The sequence below is a fragment of the Lathyrus oleraceus genome, chromosome 4 (genome assembly GCF_024323335.1).
Source record: "Lathyrus oleraceus cultivar Zhongwan6 chromosome 4, CAAS_Psat_ZW6_1.0, whole genome shotgun sequence".
NCBI classification, from domain to species: Eukaryota; Viridiplantae; Streptophyta; class Magnoliopsida; order Fabales; family Fabaceae; genus Lathyrus; species Lathyrus oleraceus.
In genome coordinates this window covers 265,942,336-265,962,445 of record NC_066582.1, presented here as the reverse complement: position 1 = coordinate 265,962,445, position 20,110 = coordinate 265,942,336, and the positions used below count along the sequence as shown (strand labels likewise).

Genomic DNA, 20,110 nt, shown 5'->3' with positions numbered 1-20,110 from the left:
AGATGTGGAGGAAGATGTTAACAAAAACTTGAATTACACAAAGGTGCCCATGAATTAGAAAAGTAATGAGATTCTTACTAGAAAGAAGGCACGACATGTAGCTCAAGTCTATGGTCAAATTGAAGGGATTGACTTTGATAAAGCTTCTGCTCCTATTACTCGTCTTGATGCTATCCATTTGTTACTAGGATGAGTTTTTCTTCTTAAGTTTAAAATTTACCAAATGGATGTGAAAAGTGAATCCATCAATAAGTACTTTAAAGTGGAAGTCAATCAGGATGTTAGTAATGATGTTAGCAACATGAAGGATGCCATTATGAAAAATAATGGAATTCTTATGATGGTTCAGATTTATGTTGACAACTTTGTGTTATGAAGGATGTCATGTAAGCTTTTAGATCATCTTATTCAACAAAGCAAGCTGAATTTGAGATGATCATGCTAGGAGAATTTACCTACTTCATTGGTTTCAAGTGAAGAAAATGAAGGATGCCATTCTTAACTCCCAAACCATATATGCTGAAAACATTGGGAAAAAATTTGGGCTGAATAATTATGGTATTCCAAATAAGATATCATTGAAAAGGAATGAAAATAGATGTTGTAGTTTCTAAAGCTCATACGGTTCGTATGGAAGGCATAATGATTGGAGGAAAAGTAAATGGTAAGTCTAAAGGTGTTTCTTCTCTCGTAAAGCTTAAGGACGCTTAAGGTAAAATCTATTGAATGTTCATCTTATGTGATATTATTTTTATTGAAGTTCCAAATAACCTGTTTGAGATGTTGGAGATTTAGTTTCCAAATCAAAAGAAGGATGAGGAAGTTGCTTCTATTAATTCTAAAGTGAATAATGCTGTGAATAAGGTGAGTAACAAAATTGATGAAAATGTTGATGATTCTGTTTATGTCCTTGGTAATAATGAAGTTCATGTTATGTCTGCTCCTATTAATTAGGATGAGTTTGTAAGTGAAGAGGTTAATGATAGTGAGGTTATCAATGATGACTTTGATGATGAGATTTTTATTGTTAAGAAATTCCCCATAAAAGGAAAGAAGACTGCTCCTAGCAGTTCAATGCATGATATAGAGGAATGTGTCACTCACATATTGTAGGACATTGATGACAATAAGAATATTAATGAGCATGATGTAAAGGGTGTTGTAAATGTTAAAATAACTATTGAAGGAAATATTCTTTACAAGAACTCCCCATCTGTTGTTTTTTATTCTAAAGAAGTTATAATCAAATGAAATTATTTTCACAATAAGAGGACGGATCTTGATAACGAATTCTATATTGAAGCACCAAAGTATAGTGAAATTATGAAGCTTCTTAGTGATTCTCGATTGTTGTAGAAAGTGTTGAATGTTGGATCTTGTTATCCTAAGTCAGTGAAAGAACTTGTGGTTAAACTTCCTATTGGTTCCTCTCTTTAATTTGTGATGTAAAAGAATAATGGTATTGCTCACGGGTTGCTGAACTTCAATTATGAATTATTACTGGGAAACATGTCCCTCACATTAGTCTTTCCAATATTCCTGTCATTGATTAATCTAATTTAGTTGGCGATGAAGATATGCCTAATATGGAACCTATATTTGGGACGACAAAAGTCACATTCTCAAGGAACTTATCCATGAAGCCAAGACTTTGCAGGAAATCACTGTCATATACATTGATAGAAAATATGTTTGTGAAGGTCTTGTTAAAATGCTAAGTCTACAATCAAATGCAATTTGCTGCTATATCACTAGTTCTCTGTACTAGATAGGAGCTCATGCTGCCTTAAAATATGGAGAATATTATCTTTATCAATTTTTTAAACATGTTGAGTCTCTTGCCATCTAGCTACCTATTGGTGTTTCCTCTTTAATATGTGATATCATGAGTGATCAGAAGAAATACCTTGTTATTTGTGATTATGAGATTGGTGGTGCACCAAGTGTGTTGATTTTGAGTTACATACTGCTTGTTGAGAAACACGTTGACATTGTTATACATATTTTTTACTCTTGTTGATGAAACTAATTTGGTTTTTGATGAAGAAATGTTGCATGGGCCTATGAGAAGTCAAATTCTAAAAGGATTTGATTCATGAGAGACATAGTCTCGTTTTATTTAAAAAAAAAATTATATGGTCTCCCAAATCTGCTATAGCTTCTTCATATAAATTTATGATTCTTAGTACTGCTATTTTGGTGTTTCTTTTGTACTTGTGCCCATTTTGGGCTGGATTTTTTGGTCATCAATTGCCCATTTTGAGGCAATTAGGGGGAGATGATGATATGATGGTAGTCAAGAAACACTGTTGTTTCTATTCGGTGTTCATATGAAGTTGTGTGTGTTGATGTTATCTGTAAGCTCATGGTTATGGCTATCATTTAGTTAACATGTGTTTCATTTCACTGCGCTATGGAATCTTTATAAAATGTCCTAAAGAATGTGGAGAAGAATGTGCCTGACATTTTTCCTATTGACAAGATCAGCTGATGTTTTTTTGGTTTCTCTGATGTTTTTCTATTCTGGCTCACTTTGGTCTTTTCTCCAATGATTTTTTGTTGGTGATACTCTATCCTTTGTTTCTTTTGAGGAAAATAAGGGGAGAAAAAGGCATATCACTCTTCTTCTTGAGTTGCTTGTGTACTATCTGTGGTGCATTTTTTTGAAGAAGTGTTTAATTTGTGCTATTTATGCTTTGCCTAAAATATAGTCAAAGAGGGAGATTGTTATTACATTTGGATTGACTTATCTTTATAGGAAAAATAGAAAGCAAGATGTCTTGAAATATTTTGAGAACATCTTGGCGCATTTGGTCATGTACTCAAACACACTTAATTACACAATATTGATCCTTAACAAATAAAATTGCACTAAGGCACAAGATCGTGTGAGTTTTCAAAGACTCCGGTACTCTTGATGTTAATATAAGCATCTTACTTTATTTTCTCTAAAAACCAGAACCTTCTTAGCTTTTCTTTTTGATAATCTTCCAATTTGTTTTCTTCTTTGATGATACTCATGATTGTTATGATTTACTCTTTTGTCATCATAAAAAGCATAATTGAATTAACAAATACATGCACAACACATAAAACCACAAAAACATCAAAGGACTATCATGTCTCCAACTAGGTTACATATCATATTTTAGGGCGATTAAGTCTCTATTAAATCTCATTTGATTAACATGACAACATAAAAATTTCTAGGTAACTCCACTCTTATAGTTACTATATGGTAAACAAAATTAGTATATGCAGATGTGGGTCTTTGGATGTTTGTGTCATACTTCTAATGTTTATGTTCATAAACAAAAATTTAGTCCTAGAGTCATACCTTGTGTTTTTCTTGGTTATCCACCCAACTTCAAAGGCTACAAACTTTACAATCTCATAGACCACTCTTACCTCATGTATAAAAATGTAACATTTTCTTAACATGTTTGATTTTTATATCAAAACCCCTAACTCAAATTAAACCATTTGTGATCCTGTCATATTCAAACCTTTACGTGATTCATACATCACACATGATCCATTTTAATACAATGGCCCTCATGACCCACCTTAGGATCCTTTTGATGTACCATCCATATACCCGACACCTCCCCATAGTTTCAAATTTTCAAAACTGCATCTGACAAAAAATTGAATCAAATTACGTACAAAATTCCCGGTAGGAAAATGAGAATTTATGGTACAAACTAAATTTTTGATAATATATTTTAAATTTACGATATATTGGAATTTATGAAATTTCCGTGAATTTACAAATAATAACGAAAATTCTAAAATTACCATTTTATACAGGAAATTTCAACCAAAGTGAAATTTCCAGTAGTGTTATTTGTTTGAAATTTTAAACGCTCAAGATTTTCCCGACAGTTTTGGATGACTGTGATTGCACCGACAATTTGGGGTGATCCAGAATAAATACAAAGTTTTATAAATATGGGGGGTCACCTGTTTGATAAAAACATCTCAAAATGCATTTTCCTTAATTTTTAATTAAGGCTGAAATGTACTTCAATGGAGCTTCACCTCTCATAGAGTTTCAACTTCCGTATGACACCACATCTCTCGTCGCCTTGATGTCCAAGTTGAATGAGTTGTTGCCTTATATCAAAAATAGAATGTGAGAAAGATCAAGTTTCGTGAAGATTAGATTGATACTCACGGAAGGGTGAAAGACAACCTTATTGAGTTGAAAATAAATGAAGATGTGAAGGATATGCGGAGAACATTTCGCTATAGGTTAACAAAGGGGCCGATTGAGTTCGATGCTAATATTTCAAGGTCTGCCGATGATATAATTAAGATGAAACATCCAAAATCATCTGGTAGTGTGTAGATTTTCTTATTTATTATCGTTTTTTAAACTTATGTTTAAGTTATGTAATCCATTTTCAAATGTTAGTTTATGTTGATGTTGCATCAATGAAAGATAAAAAATATTATCTAATAAAAAGTTCGGGCGATCGAATAAGCAACAACGACATCTGGCTGGATCACCTCATCTGCCATCTCATCAACAACCACCTCATCAGCAACTTCAATAACAATATGCGTTGCATCTGTCTCGACTGCTGGGCCATGAACATCTTGAGCATCAACAACCTCAACATCATCTCTAGACTGCTCAATGATCTAATCGATTGGTGTCGTGTGCTACGTGATGCACGAAACTACACCTGCCCAGCCAACCGTTTCTAATGTGAATCGGTTGGAACCACTCGTCCAACCCGTATATGTGAAGACTCAAGGACTAGTTTGTCGCTCTATCTGTCGCTCTGCTTGCAATAGTGTCGTCCATGTCCCTGTATTTCACTGCTAAAAACAGAAAAAAAAAATAAAAAAGATTAATAATTACTGGAAATTTCACTAAATTTAAAATTTTCCTAATTTTTTTCGAAATTTCTGAAATTTTCGGTAAAAAACAAAGTTTTTATAACTACTATAAATTTTGAAATTTTAGGAAATTTGCATGTCATTTTATATCGCAAGTTATAAAATTTCCGAGTTAAATGTTGTCACTATTACCTAATTTTTTTAAATTTATGGTACATAATCACGCAAAATTTATAATTTTCGATAAAAAACATACTGTTTTTCAAATTTTTGATTGACAAATCAAAATTTCCAGTATCACTACAGAGAATTTAAAACCGCGGGTGTGAAAAATCTATTTTGAAAAATAAGTGAAAAACTATACCAAATGGAGATGCTAGACTTAAATAGGAGGTAACAAATTAAATCTTCCCACAAATTCAACCACACATGCAAGATCGAAGCTTATTGACATAAAAAAAAAAGCGTGTTCAGCTTGGTTTTATCAAGGTTATACATGTTAAAATTTAAGACGAACCGATCGATCATGTTACAAAGGCATTTTCTAAAATTCATTTCAACATTGTTATTTTAAAGTTGGGATTGTTGAACATAGTATCTCCCAACTAGGGGAGTATAAGATGTCCATTTAAGCTTAGCTTGCTCAATTTATTTTATAGGATAGTTAGTTGATCAGTTAAAAATGTTTGTTAATCAATTCATGTTAATCAATTCAATGCTTGGTAGATTTTCTAGAATAATTTTATGTAAAAGAAGAATGATAAATTCTAGAGTGAAGGGTGAAAATAAGAAGCCGTCATTTTCCGGCCTATCCTTGCAATTTAATCTGTGTGCCCTTTTTCCTCGAAACCTCACACTCTGTCTCTTTGTCTCTCCTTCAAAAACAAATGCACTACACTCATTAGTCACCAGCCTTGTCTCACACTCTCTCTCTCTCTCACGACCCTCTCACTCTCTCTAGAAAGCAAAAATTTATATTTCCAACAACAAATTCCCCCATTATCAAAACCAACAACAACTCTCACTCCCTCCTCCGCTCCGCCGCAAAACACTTCATTCTCTCAACAAACACAACTGACCATATTGCATGGAATGACAGATTACCGCTCACTCCCGACAATGAATAATAGTATCTGGACAGACGACAACTCCTCCGTCATGGAAGCTTTCATGAGCACCACCGCCGACCTTTCTTCTATCTGGCTTCCACCACCAAATTCCGCTGCATCAACCACCACACCAGGACCCGATACAACCAAACCTCCACCACAACAACAGCCACTCTTCAACCAAGAAACTCTCCAACACCGTCTTCAAGCTTTAATCGAAGACGCAAAAGAGAATTGGACTTACGCCATCTTCTGGCAAACCTCTTACGACTACTCTACAAGCAGACAGCTCCTTGGTTGGGGAGACGGTTATTACAAAGGCGAAGATGACAAAGAAAAAGCTAAAAAAGTTATCTTGCCTGAACAACAAGCTCATCGCAATAAAGTCCTCCGTGAACTTAACGCCTTAATTTCCGGCTCATCTAGCTCAGATGATGTCGTTGACGAAGATGTCACCGACACTGAGTGGTTCTTTCTCACGTCGATGACACACTCCTTCGTCAACGGAAGCGGTTTACTGAGCCAGGCTTACTTTAATTCTTCCCCAGTATGGATCAACGATAGGCTTTCCATGTCCACATGTGAAAGAACCCGTGCAGCACATGTTCACGGGCTTCAGACTTTGGTATATATACCAGCACCGTCTTCAAACGGTGTCGTTGAGCTCGCATCTACTGAGATAATTCCACATAGCGCTGGTATAATGGAGAAGGTTCGTTTTTTGTTTGATTTCAATAATCCAGAAGCACGGTCTTGGCCGTTGAATTCCGCCGACAACGATCCTTCTTCCATGTGGTTGGATATCCCCGGCTCCGGTGGAATTGAAATTAGAGACTCCATCAACACTGTTAGTGCCGTCAGTGTAACGGCTTCAGCAAATGCAACAATCCCTAAAAAATCGCCGTTTGAAATTCACGGTGCTTCTACTACTCTACCGGAATCATCCACCACCGTTAATATTTCAACTGCTCAGCGCCAAATCCAGAATCAAAACCAGAACCAGAGCTTCTTTCCAAGAGAACTGAATTTTTCAGGTTCTTTCAAACCGGAATCCGGCGAGATTCTGAACTTTGGGGAGAGTAAAAAGAGTTCTTACAGCTCTGCCAATGGTAATTTCTTTTCCGGTCCGTCACCATTCGCTGCTAATGAAGAAAACAGAAAAAGAAGATCCCCGGTGTCTAGAAGTAGTATCGAGGACGGAATTCTTTCATTCAGTTCTGGCAAACTGTTACATGGTTCAACTATAAAATCCGGTGGCGGAGATTCCGATCATTCAGATCTGGAAGTTTCTGTGGTGAAGGAAACTGTGAGCAGCAGAGTTATCGAACCAGAGAAGCGGCCTCGGAAGCGAGGTAGAAAACCAGCCAACGGAAGAGAAGAACCCTTGAACCACGTGGAAGCAGAGAGGCAGCGACGGGAGAAACTGAACCAGAGATTCTACGCTTTACGAGCTGTGGTTCCTAATGTTTCTAAAATGGACAAAGCTTCGCTTCTTGGAGACGCGATTTCTTACATAAACGAGTTGAAATTGAAGCTGCAAGGGCTTGAATCGTCAAAAGATGAGTTGGAGAAAGAACTAGATACAACCCGAAAGGAACTAGAAATTGCAACTAAAAAACCAGTTCGGTTGAACGAAGAAGAAAAAGAGAAACCAGAAAACAACTCTAAGTTGATTGATTTGGACATAGATGTGAAAATCATGGGATGGGATGCTATGATTAGGATTCAGTGTAGCAAGAAGAATCACCCTGCTGCGAAATTAATGGCGGCTTTAAAAGAATTGGATCTTGATGTGAATCATGCTAGTGTTTCTGTTGTTAATGACTTAATGATTCAACAGGCTTCTATTAACATGGGAAGTAGATTTTACACACAAGAACAGCTTTTATCTGTTCTTTCTTCCAAAATTGGTGATACACAATGAGATTGAATGCTGGAAATTTTCTCTGCTTTCTTGTAAAACAATTATGTTCCTTTTTATGATTTTTAGCTAGTACTAGTACTTTTGATTAGCTTGTTTTATACGTTTGAAGTAATTTTATCAGAAGTAGTAGAATTAGGAGACATTTTTCTATCTAGGTAAATTAGACTATTTTTTTGTGTTCATAATAGTCATGGCAAGGCGCGAGGCAGAGCGACTTTTAGCATTACCAGTCTCGCTCGCCTCCGTCATCCTATATCACTCCCGTTTTTAAATTCAGTTGAAGATAACAATTGACTATCCACTCCTGCTTCTAATCGGAGATGGGTTTTCCAATTATCATAAATATGAACTCACCCTGATCATGTTTATGTGTTTTAATAATATTGTTAACTATTAAGTTTATAAATTCTTCATAGGTGATTTCTATGTAGTTTTCGGTTAGTTTGAAGAGGTTGTCTCTTGGAGTGTATTTTATGTAATGAAAATAGAATAATGGAATAAGGACAAAAACAATAAGGCAATGAAAACGTGTTTAGGAGAAATTCGATTTGATTACTATAGTACACCACCTGTCTATGATAAGGACAGGAACAGTGTGCACAGACAAGTGGGTGGTTACAATATTAGGCATGTGAAAAATACACACCCCAACAAAGTGTATGGTCCCTACTTTATTTTGGTGGTTGATTTCATTCATAATATTGGATTATTGAGAGTGTCTACATCTTTGCTGTGTTTTTTATGAGATTAGTGTACTATAATGGTGGACCTTTTGTTTATTTTTTACCCAGAAGTTATAGCAAATTTCCTATTCAAGTAAAATGTAAGGTAAAGTTTTGACCCTACCAGTTTGCCTTTGAAAATATCCCCCGACATGCATGGTAGTATTAAGGGAAAAAAAAAAGAAGGTATTCAGTTTTTCTTTACACTAAATTATCCTAATTTAGCTGTGTACTTTGCCATATATTTGTCAATTGTACCACATCTCCTAGTCCACTTGCAATGCACCAACTTAAATAAGTAGTGGAATTTCACAAAATTGTATATGGAAGGACTATAAATGTTCAGTTTTATACATAAACTCAAAATTTATAAATCATAGCTTTAAAATAAAATGAAATTTGGAGGTACAATTAACTCTACTTTTAATAAATTAAAATCAACTATATATTTTTAAAATAATTTTTGTCTTATTGAGAAGACAACTTAAATGATACAAATAAATGTAAGAGTGAATAAGGGAACGAGTTTAAATTTATAATTTTTTTTATATATTTAATGCCTGTGAGTTCACTATATATATATATATATATATATATATATATATATATATATATATATATATATATATATATATATATATATATATATATATATATATATATATATATATATATATATATATATATATATATATATATATATATATATATATATATATATATATATATATATATATATATATTGATTTTTTTAAATAAATTGTAACAAAAAAATATTTTTTTTTAATAATTGAGAAGGTATATATAAAGAGAGAGAGTGGTGGTTAACGTCTATTAATCTTAAACGTTTTTGTCATATATTAATGTTGGAGGTGCAAGAAACATAAGAAATGGGGGGTTTGAATTGAGTTTTTTAATTTAAAACTTTTGCATCCAAATATATCAAATAACAAAGATAATGATAAAGATAAGTACTTTTATCCTGATTCGTTGTTAAAAAAACTACGTCCAGTCCACCATCCTGAGTGATTTTGCCTTCTCAATAAGGACTTAATTCAATAATCAAACTGATTACAACAAACTCAAAGACACGCAATCTAAGATTTCTTGAAAAATTCTGACTATACCCTAGTCTCTAAAGGAAATACAACTCAAAGACTAAATATCAATGACTTTTTGAGAATTCTAACTAAATTTAGTTTCTTAATGAAATTAACCGAAGGTTAAGATAACAAGTTTTATTTTGCAAGATGCTTCAAAAAGCACATACACAAGTTTAAATAAATTGTTACACTTAACAAAGATATTCAAATAAAAATATTCTAAGTGTATGGGAGTGAGAAACACTTTTTTCCCTTTCACGCTTGTTCTTTGAGCGTATGCGTTGATATACAAATCCGTTCACTCCTTTTTTTTCCAATCTTCTAAGACCTCTTTATATAGGAACAAATAGATCTGTTGGAGGGTGAAGTTGGAATATCCTCAATGTAATAGTTGTATGAATGCCACTTCATATTGCAATATTAGAGTGGCGCTTGCAGCAAAAAGTTAGTGAGGATGATAGAATGTGAGAAACTTCTTTGGTACAAAGTAAAATGCTTTACATAGAAAGTAAATTTGCTTTTGTACTTCCGTCACATCAATCAGTGGTTGACCTTTGAATTTATCCTTCTAGTTAGATGCTTATTTATACCAGTTGATGAAGCTTGAGTAAAGTTCAGAATCTGTCTTCAGAATTTGGTAAGACTACGTAGTCTTTGGAAATCAGGGTTCTGAGACTTTCAGAACTTGATAGTCATAATCTTTATCAGAGTCTATCTAGAACTTCTATTTAGAAACACTGACTTGACATATCAGAGTCGACTTCTTTGTAAACACGCTTTTAATTATATCTTTTGATTCAGAATCTGGACATCTTCAGAGTCAGAATCTATTTTCTATTTTCTGCACGCTAAGCAAAATAGTTAGAGTGGAAAAATATTCTCTACACTTTGTTATCATCAAAATTCAAGGATAGTTTCAGAACTAAACTTGTTCCAACAATCTCCCCCTTTTTGATGATGACAAATCCATGTATTTTGATTAACAATTTTTACTTGGATAACCATATTTATAAAACATCATAGATAAGTTTGTAAGCTCCCCCTGATTTTTATAATTATAAAAATTTTCTTAGTTTCTTCAAAGTGAGGTTTGTAAGCTCCCCCCCTGAGTTTTATAATTATAAAAATTTTCTTAGTTTCTTCAAAGTGAGGTTTGTAAGCTTCCACTGAGTTGAGACTAAAAAAAATTTGAAGTTCAATATGATTTTAGTATTGTTTGGGTTTTATTATGGTTACAAGATATATCAAAATCATATTCATTTTCTCCCCCTTTATCAATCAAAAATATTAATATAAACGAAACATCATAACTGAAAGTAAATGCAAAACAAAGAGTAAAAACAAGAGAAAAGAAAAACAATCTTTCATTAATAATAAGAAAAACAATACAAAAAAGAAGGTAAAAGACAAGAGAACAAGAATAAAAGAAAACAAGGAAAGGAGAAACTAGAGGAGAGATAGTCCAACACCATAGTTATCCTAAGCTACTTCGAGCTTCAGATTCTAGTGAGTCTCTGTTGAATTATGGTAAAACAACAAGCAAAAGTAAATATTTTGATTTTTATCGTCTCCACAAGGATTATTGTAATATCAATGTCGTTCAACGGTCTCTATGATTTTAAGCTTGGGCTTGTAAGATTTGAATTTAAAGCTAAATTATGTAAAACATATGAATAAATAAATAAAGCTTCAGAGAGATCTGAGAGCTTTATAGGATTGAATTTCATCCACCATATGAACGTGTAATTTACCAACCAATTATGCACAATCTAAACATTCATAAATATCATCACCTACCGCTCACAATAGAGTTCATGTCTAAACTTTCGTCGAGAGTTCAACCGTATTGTTTAATCAATGATCTCTCAACATATCAAACAATACGGAGCATTAAGACTCGATACTCACGTGAATGTTAAACCTAAATCTATGTCTAGAGTTTAGCGTCTAATAGATGATTATCCTAGATCTAGATTCGAATAGTATTTCTCAATTAAAATCAATAGATAAACAAGGAAACAAGGATAACATCGACATAGATTCGTGAATAGATTATACATAACGCCATGATTAATAAAAATACATATTATAAAAGTGAATTATACAATCCCAATAAGAAAGGGATTTAAGAAAAGAATGAAGATGAACAAACATCCACCGTGATTTCCCAACGATAGAGACAAATCTAACTCCGGATCTTCAAGAAACATCCTCACTTGTTATTTTTGAAGTATTTATCTCTCCTAACTAAAAAATGGTGGCTAATGGAAATGGGGTTAAAAACTCCCAAAACTATATCTAAAAATCTGATTTGGATCTATTTATACAAAGTTGGGAATTTACTGTCTCGTCCGTCGAACTCATCCTCGCCCGACGAAATCACATTTAAGGGCCTTCCACCTGGCTCAAACGCAGAAAATCGTCATTGGCAAAATATCTTATCTCGCCCGGCGACCAAGGCCTTGCGCGACGAAATCAAAATCACAAGCCCTCGTCGGGTGATCAAGGCAAGATTTTCCCCTGGATTTCATTTCTTTTAGCTTGCACGGAGCTCGCCAACGCTCGCCCGACGAGCTTGCTTTCTCTTCGCCAATGTTCGCCCGACGAGCAAGCCTGAACATCCCATATTGACAACCATTTTATGTTTCGAATGCATGCATCTTAAATTCACATTCATAATAATTTTCAAATTATTTTATTTACAAATAAATGCATTATTTATCTTATGACATTTTAAATACTAATGATAAGTCAATATAATTTTCTTGTAGAGGGAGATTCAAACAAAAGTCAAAATATCACTTAAATCCAAATGATTAATTTATTATAATAGTACATGCAAATTGTTTTCTGATGAATATATATTTATGATCCGATTTTCTTTATCCATTTTCATTCAATGTATTAGACATATTAACAACTTCTCAATATATTTTGTATGAATGTCAATTTGCATAGAAAATAACTAGTAACCAACAAAAAATATTTGTATGAAAGAGTAATCTAATATCACGTGTTAAAAATGTATTTTCACCATGGTTATGAATAAATAAACAAGGATGTTTATCTCTCTGTCAAAATTGCATTTACAAATTAGTCATAAAATTCATAAATCGAAATTTCTTAAATTCTAATACATGAATTAAGTGTGTACCTTTCACCATCATAGAGAATTGTTATCAAAGTTTTTAAAATAGCATCATTTAATATTAATCACAAATAAAAGATCTTTAAGGCAGTCAAGAGAAAGAACATCTTGTCTTGATTCATCACTTTGATGCTTGAAACAGAAGACTCGATTGCCATTATATGTAATACTATAAGATTGTTAGAAAATTAATTAAAAATTAAATGGATCAAGATTAGAATCGCGAATTAATCAATTTTCTTATAGTATTTCAAACACTCTCAAATTGTCTTAGAATCAACGCGTAGGAAAACCTAAGAAAATTTAATCTATTTCGAGTTTGCATAATACCGATGAAAATTCGAATGTAGGGAAGACGAAATTTAGAATTTGTAGTGAAGAGAATGCAATTTTGTTATGTTTTATTTCCTTCTTAATTTGTAATTATGAATTTATAGGCTAAGTAGTGTTGTTTCACATGGTTGGGATCCTTGATGAAACACACCCTTTCAACAATGGTGTTTTACAAAGTGTTGCAATTTTTCACCTACTGCAACACTTCTAAAGCGTTGCCTACTTCGATTGAAGTGTTGCCTATTTTTGAATTCAAAAAACAAATTACCTACTACAACACTTCATAAAACATTGCTTATTTTCGATTTCGAAAAATAACCTGCCTATTGCAACACTTTACAAACATTATTTATTTCTAAATTTAAAAAACAAACTATATACTTGCATATTTTCTTGTCATTTTGGTACACATTCATGGTCATTAATTATTGTTACTAATTACATTACTTTACTATCTTGAGTTGATGTTTAGTATTATTAGATCATGTGAACTTTCAAAGACTTCGGTTCCTTTGATCTTCATGGTTAGTATCAACAGATCATACAAGCTTTCAAAGACTTCAGTTCTTTTGATTTTGATGTTTATTATTTAACTTTCTTTGCTCTAAACAACAAACCCTTCTTAAGTTTTTTTTTATAAACTTGAATATTGTTTTTTTTCTTTGATGATGCTAATGGTTATTTTACTTTGCTCATTTGTCATTATTAAATCTCCAATTGAATTTACAAATCTGTACACAATACATATAAACACAAAATCGACAACTCTAAATATTATTATGTTGCATCAAAAGTTTAGTGCGATTTAAATCCTCCTCAACATCTTTAATTCAAATCTAATTAATTTCTTAGCCAAAATGCTCTAAAAGACACATTCTTATTAAAATGATGAAAGTTTTATGTCATACCTCTATTTTTATTCTTTTAATCCTACAACATTCTCAACGTTTTAAAGTACCCTTAACTATAATAAATAAATTTACACAATCAATTGATTATAACAGATAATTATTTAAAAGCATTTGATTTTTATCCTAACAAAATCAAAAGTCACACACGTGAATATTTTTAATGTGGTGGTAAAGTATTTCTTTTTACGTATATAATAAATAAAACTCTATTTTTATTTTTAAAAATAAAAATAAAAATCTAATTTATATTTTTTTGGATAATATTGAAAAATTTAATCATCTCAACACATTTTTTATAGAAATCTAATCTTCCAAATAGTTATTTCTTTTTGAATTTTTTTGGTTTAACATGACCTCTCCAATTTTTATTTTTTATTTCCTTTTTAATAATATTTACGAGTATATTGCAAGTGATGGTTAGAGATCTGATTTGTCAAGATAATATGCTTCATTGACCTTTAATAACCATATAACTTAAATTAGAAATCAATCAAGGATCAACCTTTTTTTCCTCATGAGAAATTCATGCTAAAACATACCAAAACACAAGTTGTTAGGAAAAAAACAATCTTCCAATCAAATTCTAAGTGTCATCTCCAACTTCATCTCTTTTAATGTAATTTATAATCTCCCATTCTCCCTGCCCACCAACCTTCCCACCAAAAACTTTACCCTTTTATGGGAAAAGTTGGGATAAGGGGGACACACCAAAACCATCACCACAACTAAAATGAGTCTCAATTGCCTTACTTGTGGCCAAATCCTTAAAAGAGATAACTCCGATAGAGAGAATAATCTTCCGGAAATCGATAAATCTTATACTAAAAAAGTAAGAATATATGTTGATAGAAGTTGGTCAGGAAATATTATAGCTCCACCGCAATCCAAAGGTGGCAGCGGTGTGGTGGCGGATAACACTAAACCGGAATTTCGTCGTGCCAATAGTGCAGGAGATGTTGGACCAAGATTGTTAAGAAGCAGTGGAATGAGAAGAGATTGGCGTTTCGAAGAGTTGATTGGACAACAAGAAAATGGAGTCAGATGTAATTGATAATACAATGCTATTAATGAAAAACTTGATCATCAAATTTTCATGATTCACATCCTATATATATATTGTGTACATACTAAAAAGAGACATAATTAACAATTATAATATATATTTCTCTTGGAAGTGAAGTGCACCCTTTAATATTAGACAAGATTTCAACTTAAATTTCAATTGTCTTTTTCTTGCATTGTGTATATATTGGGTTTTTTTTGTGGCAAAGTGTGTGAGGTGTAAAGAGGGGAAAAGGAGATTGTCTAGTATAGCAAATGATGTTTCGAAGTGCTACCAAATAATGGAAAACACTTTTTTTTGCACCATAATGATTGAAGTCCCTTATTCTTTTGTCAATGGAGTTTTTTTTTCTTCTGTTTTGTGCTTATTGATATTTATGATCATGTTTTTGCTTTCAACCTCAATATCTCACATTTCACTCAATCTCTCACCTCTCATAAAATCTTATCTTACAAAGTATTGAAAGCATACATTCTTTACCTGCAACAACCAAACAAATATCATGTGCAGACTTATTTTTTATACTCTAATTAGTCAAATTCAACTAACAATTTTCATTATTTTGGCAAGTTTTGCGAGTATGGATCAACATCTACTCCATAATTTTCATATTGCTTCTAGGTACCTTTTCTTAACATGAAAATTATTTGAAGTTCTCAAATTTCATATAATATATAGTTACTAAAAAAATTAATATTTCTTTATGTACATAATTTTATATGTTGATTTTGAATCCACTACAACAATATATAGTTACCAAATCAATAAAGAACATAGACAAATATTATTTAATTTTTGTAGTATGGGTAATATCTAATTTTAGATGATTTTGCAATCAAATTATAGCATTATACTTTTATACGTCCTAGAAAAATTATTCAAAAATATCAATTTGCATTTTTCAAATGGTTCAAAATAAAGATAATTGTAAGACATTATTTTTTATTATGTGTTCCATTCAGTTATTGGGAACGGGAAGTTAAATGGAGGTGACGATGAACTAAAGCCTCCGATGTGATGGAGTAGGGGTCTGCAAGATTAACATTTTAACATTCAAGTTAGTATATGAAGAAGAAGAGTGAAATCAAATTGTATTTGAAACTTGTTATCTCGATTTGTTACATATATATATATATATATATATATATATATATATATATATATATATATATATATATATATATATATATAAATAACGAACTAGCTATTTGTTCGTCGTTCTTTGCGGATGATCATTGGATGTGCTTTGAGGTTGGGACCTTTTGAGATCATAAAAGTAACTATCTTCACTTATTAGAAAGATTCTTGAGGGAACATCTATTAGACTGCAGGTCGAGTCGATGTGGTCGGCTTAGGTCGTCTAAGGTCTTTTCGATCGGTCTAGAACAATTTACCCTCCAGGGGATAGGTAGGCAGGGGCATGTTACTGTGACTCCGAATGACGATTATCCCTTGGTTATTTGAGACGGGTTAATGAGGATAGTTTTGATTCCTCAAGAAACCATACATTAAATACCTTACTTAAAACGTCTTTTCATAGATCTCATCATGACAGTTCTTAGGAAGCTAAATTCTTGAGTGTTACGTGTGAAAGATTTAGACGTGTTTAGTGAAGTCTTTTTGCCTTTCAGAATACAATTTATTTTCAAGAGATAAGCATCCTTTTCCATTTTTCGAGTCATGTTTTTTTAGCTTGACAATTTCATTGTTTCCTTCTTCTATATTTCACTTCCTATAACTGCAAACTTAGTGCATTATAAGTGAGAGAATTTGGTCCTGCAACTACTTCCCTATTAGGGTTTCACCATTAGACAAAAGAAAGGATAATATAAGACTAAGAAAATAAGAGATAGATCTGAATTTTCATATTCATTCCAGTCCTCACTTACAATATAAATACTAGGTTAAAACAAGGTTGCAACAAATGGGCCTAAGCCACTTAGAGGAAAATAACGAAATGGGCCTAAGCCACTTGGAGGAAAAAAACAGAAAAATAAACTAATAATAAAAGCTATTTAGGGACATGATATTTCATCCAAAAAGTTGTCTTTAATGTTCTCTTGGGTATTCTATTACTACTTTTCATCCCAAAAGATACATTGTCCTCAAGGTTATGTGTAGTAGTAAATTCATTTGAAGTGTCCAAGAAGGGTATGCAAGTAGGGAAATGTGTGGTGATATGGTGAGGTGGTGCAATATGGATGGTGGAAGGCATCAGATCCTTTGTGAGATGTAGAGAGGTTGAGGGGTCCATTGAAAAAGGGTTGATAGTAAAAGGTGAAGTGGTTTGTGGGGGTAACAGTAAAGGGGGAAAGTGGTATCGTGGTTTGGTGAGCCTTGGAAACTGGTTTTGGAGAAAATAAAAACTATGGGGTCCAGGAAGGCATTGGAGGGTCAATTCAGGCGGCAGGAAGATTAGAGCTATTGGGGTACGTGGAAAATGGTGATGGATTTTCTTTTATCCATTAGGAGGAATGGTTTGGATGGATTTTTCTAGAGCCGTGTGAAAGCTGACAGTTGGGGTCTTTATGGACACACATTCTGCTTCTTAGGAAGGCACGTGGGAAGTAAAAAGGGGCCCGAGGTATTGGAACATGCGAAGTCATTTTCCAATACAAGAGTACTTGATTCACTTGTTGGGATAAGTACATCAGATTGGGAGTTAGAGGGTAAACCCATTGCACTGTCGCAGTTCTCACTAATTTTCTTCCAACCCTTCTCTGATATTTCCCTCTTTCCTTTATTCTCAAATTTTTCTTGTGAAAACCCAAGTTCATCATTCGCCGTGAATAAATTTTTTGTAACACATGTATCATCTTCTACCATTTCCTTTGAGCTATGTTCCCTTGTATTATGACTCATATTTTTCTTTTCGTTTGCTTTAGCCTCTAAATCTAAGGGAATGGGAAGAAAATCAGATAAATGATTGGAACCATGGTAGATGCCCATTTGAGAAACATGAATAACTGGGTGGATCTTGGAAGAGGGAGGGAGATCTAGCCCACACCCCACCAAACCGATACGACACAACAATTTGAAAGGTCCAAATTAGCATGGAGATAACTTATGTGAAGCTCTCTTCTGCATCGAAACTTGACGATATGACTTCAAATGGAGTAGGAAGACGTCACTGATCCCAAAGGTATAGTCAATGCGTTTTTTATTTTCCTGTTCTGTCATTTTTGTTCTACTTCTGTTTAGATTTGCCTTAAATATGACAATAATCTCTTGTCTGTATGACAACACATCATAAACTAATGGGTTTTATGACAAGCCATTTGTATAGTCTAAGAGATTTGGTGCAGGTCTGCCATAAATCGCTTCACCATTTGCTTCAAAAGGGGACATGCCAATGGCCAAATGGTGAGAAGAATTGTACCAAAACTCAGCAAGGTGAAGAAGTTTGAACCATTTGTGTGGTTGGTCGTTTGTGAAGCAACAGAGGTAAGTTTCTAAACTTCTGTTCACTACTTCTATTTTCCCGTCCATTTCAGGGTGATAAGACGTACTGTGTTTCAAGGTAGTACCCTGTAAGCAGAAAATTTCTTTCCAAAAAACACTGAGGAAAAGAGTATCTCGATCGAAAACGGTCGACTTTAGGACACCATGAAGGAGACGTATCTCGAAAGAAAAACGAATGGCAAGATCTGGTTCTTTAAAACGTGTAGGTAGTGCTATGAAGTGCACGAATTTGATCAAGCGGTCACAGATGACCCAAATTACTGTGTGGCCGAAGGAGGATGGTAAGTGGGTTATGGAATCCATTCTTAACTCCTCCCCCACTTGTCTTGGAACTTCTAAGGGGTGTAGCAATCCTTGTTTTTTTAGCATATACTTGTGTTTTGGCATATGAAACAACATTGAACAAATATGTTGAGGTCTTTGTACATACCAAGCCAGTTAAAAGATGCTGAAAGTCGAGCTAGTGTTGGTTGGATTCCGGAATAACCTCCGTTGGGGGAGGGGGTTGTATTAATAATTCTTCTTTTGGTTCTTGAGTTTCTCCTCGAAGAAAATCTCTATTTTGGTTCGTGAAGATTAACCTGGAAGGAAAGCTCTATTTTAGTTTGTGAAGATTAGACATTAAAATCTACGCAATGGTTCTTGAGCTCATTCCGGCGTAAAAGCTTTGTTAGTTCAACATTAGCTTGTGTAAAATCTCATCTTGGTACCTGAGCTCATCTCGGAGTAAAAGATTTGTCGGTTTTAGATTATCCTATGTAAAATCTCATCTCTGTTTGAAGGTCAGCCCATGTAAAACCGCGATTCGGTTCAGAGGACAACCAACATAAAAATCCATCCCCTTTCAGAGGATAGCCAGTTTAAAACTACATCTTGGTTCAAGATAAGCCCTTGGAAAATCTATGTTTAGTTTGGAGGATTGTCACTCTAAACCATGTTCGTTGTTTGGTTGAAAGTTAGCCTTTAAATTTCATATCCATGTAAAAGGAGGTTTGTAGGCATATCCAATTGAAACCTCTCAAAATTAGTGGATACTTTCAAGAATAATCTTTGGGGTCAGAAGAAGGTCAAGTTAGGCCAAACCTTTATAAATATATTGTGAATTTGTCTCTCCCTTATCTCTTTAACTTTTCATTTATTTTCTATATGCTATTTATTTACTTGTTTGTTTTAAAAAAATGTTTTCAAACTCTGACTTTTCAAATGATTTTAATTTTAACCAATGTTTTTCAAACCCATACAATTAACCCTCTCTTGTGTTTTGAGTCACATGTTCAACATATATATCCTTGTAAATTGTTTAAGGCACTATAGTATCCTAAGGTTGAAGAGGTATCATTACTAACTAGTGTAGGGACACGCCGCATAAATTTCCTGCAAAATGCTACTCAAGAAAAATATATAACATGTTTATTACTAATACAATTCATGTCCCATCAAGGCTCTACGTCTACCTCTACCATGCAGCCAACTTAGGAATGTACGAG

General features: G+C 33.3%; 1 protein-coding gene and 1 long non-coding RNA gene across 3 annotated transcripts; both read left to right on the top strand.

Annotated features, from left to right (window-relative positions):
* The first annotated feature begins 5,601 nt into the window (after window positions 1-5,601).
* Window positions 5,602-8,021, top strand: LOC127075001 (transcription factor MYC2). Its single transcript, XM_051016437.1, has one exon. The coding sequence runs from the start codon at window positions 5,941-5,943 to the stop codon at window positions 7,879-7,881; it is 1,941 nt and encodes a 646-aa protein (XP_050872394.1). The 5' UTR covers window positions 5,602-5,940; the 3' UTR covers window positions 7,882-8,021.
* A 9,227-nt stretch (window positions 8,022-17,248) lies between these two features.
* Window positions 17,249-19,736, top strand: LOC127075000 (uncharacterized). Of its 2 annotated transcripts, XR_007786162.1 has the most exons (3): window positions 17,273-18,303; window positions 18,467-18,605; window positions 18,682-19,736. It is a non-coding gene; the product is annotated as an uncharacterized LOC127075000 (long non-coding RNA). The 2 variants fall into 2 exon arrangements; XR_007786161.1 differs by having other exon boundaries at window positions 17,249-18,303; window positions 18,467-19,736.
* The last annotated feature ends 374 nt before the right edge of the window (window positions 19,737-20,110 follow it).

Coding starts and splice junctions, on each gene's coding strand:
- LOC127075001 (XM_051016437.1), top strand. CDS start 5,941: ATGACAGATTACCGCTCACTCCCGACAATGAATAATAGTATCTGGACA.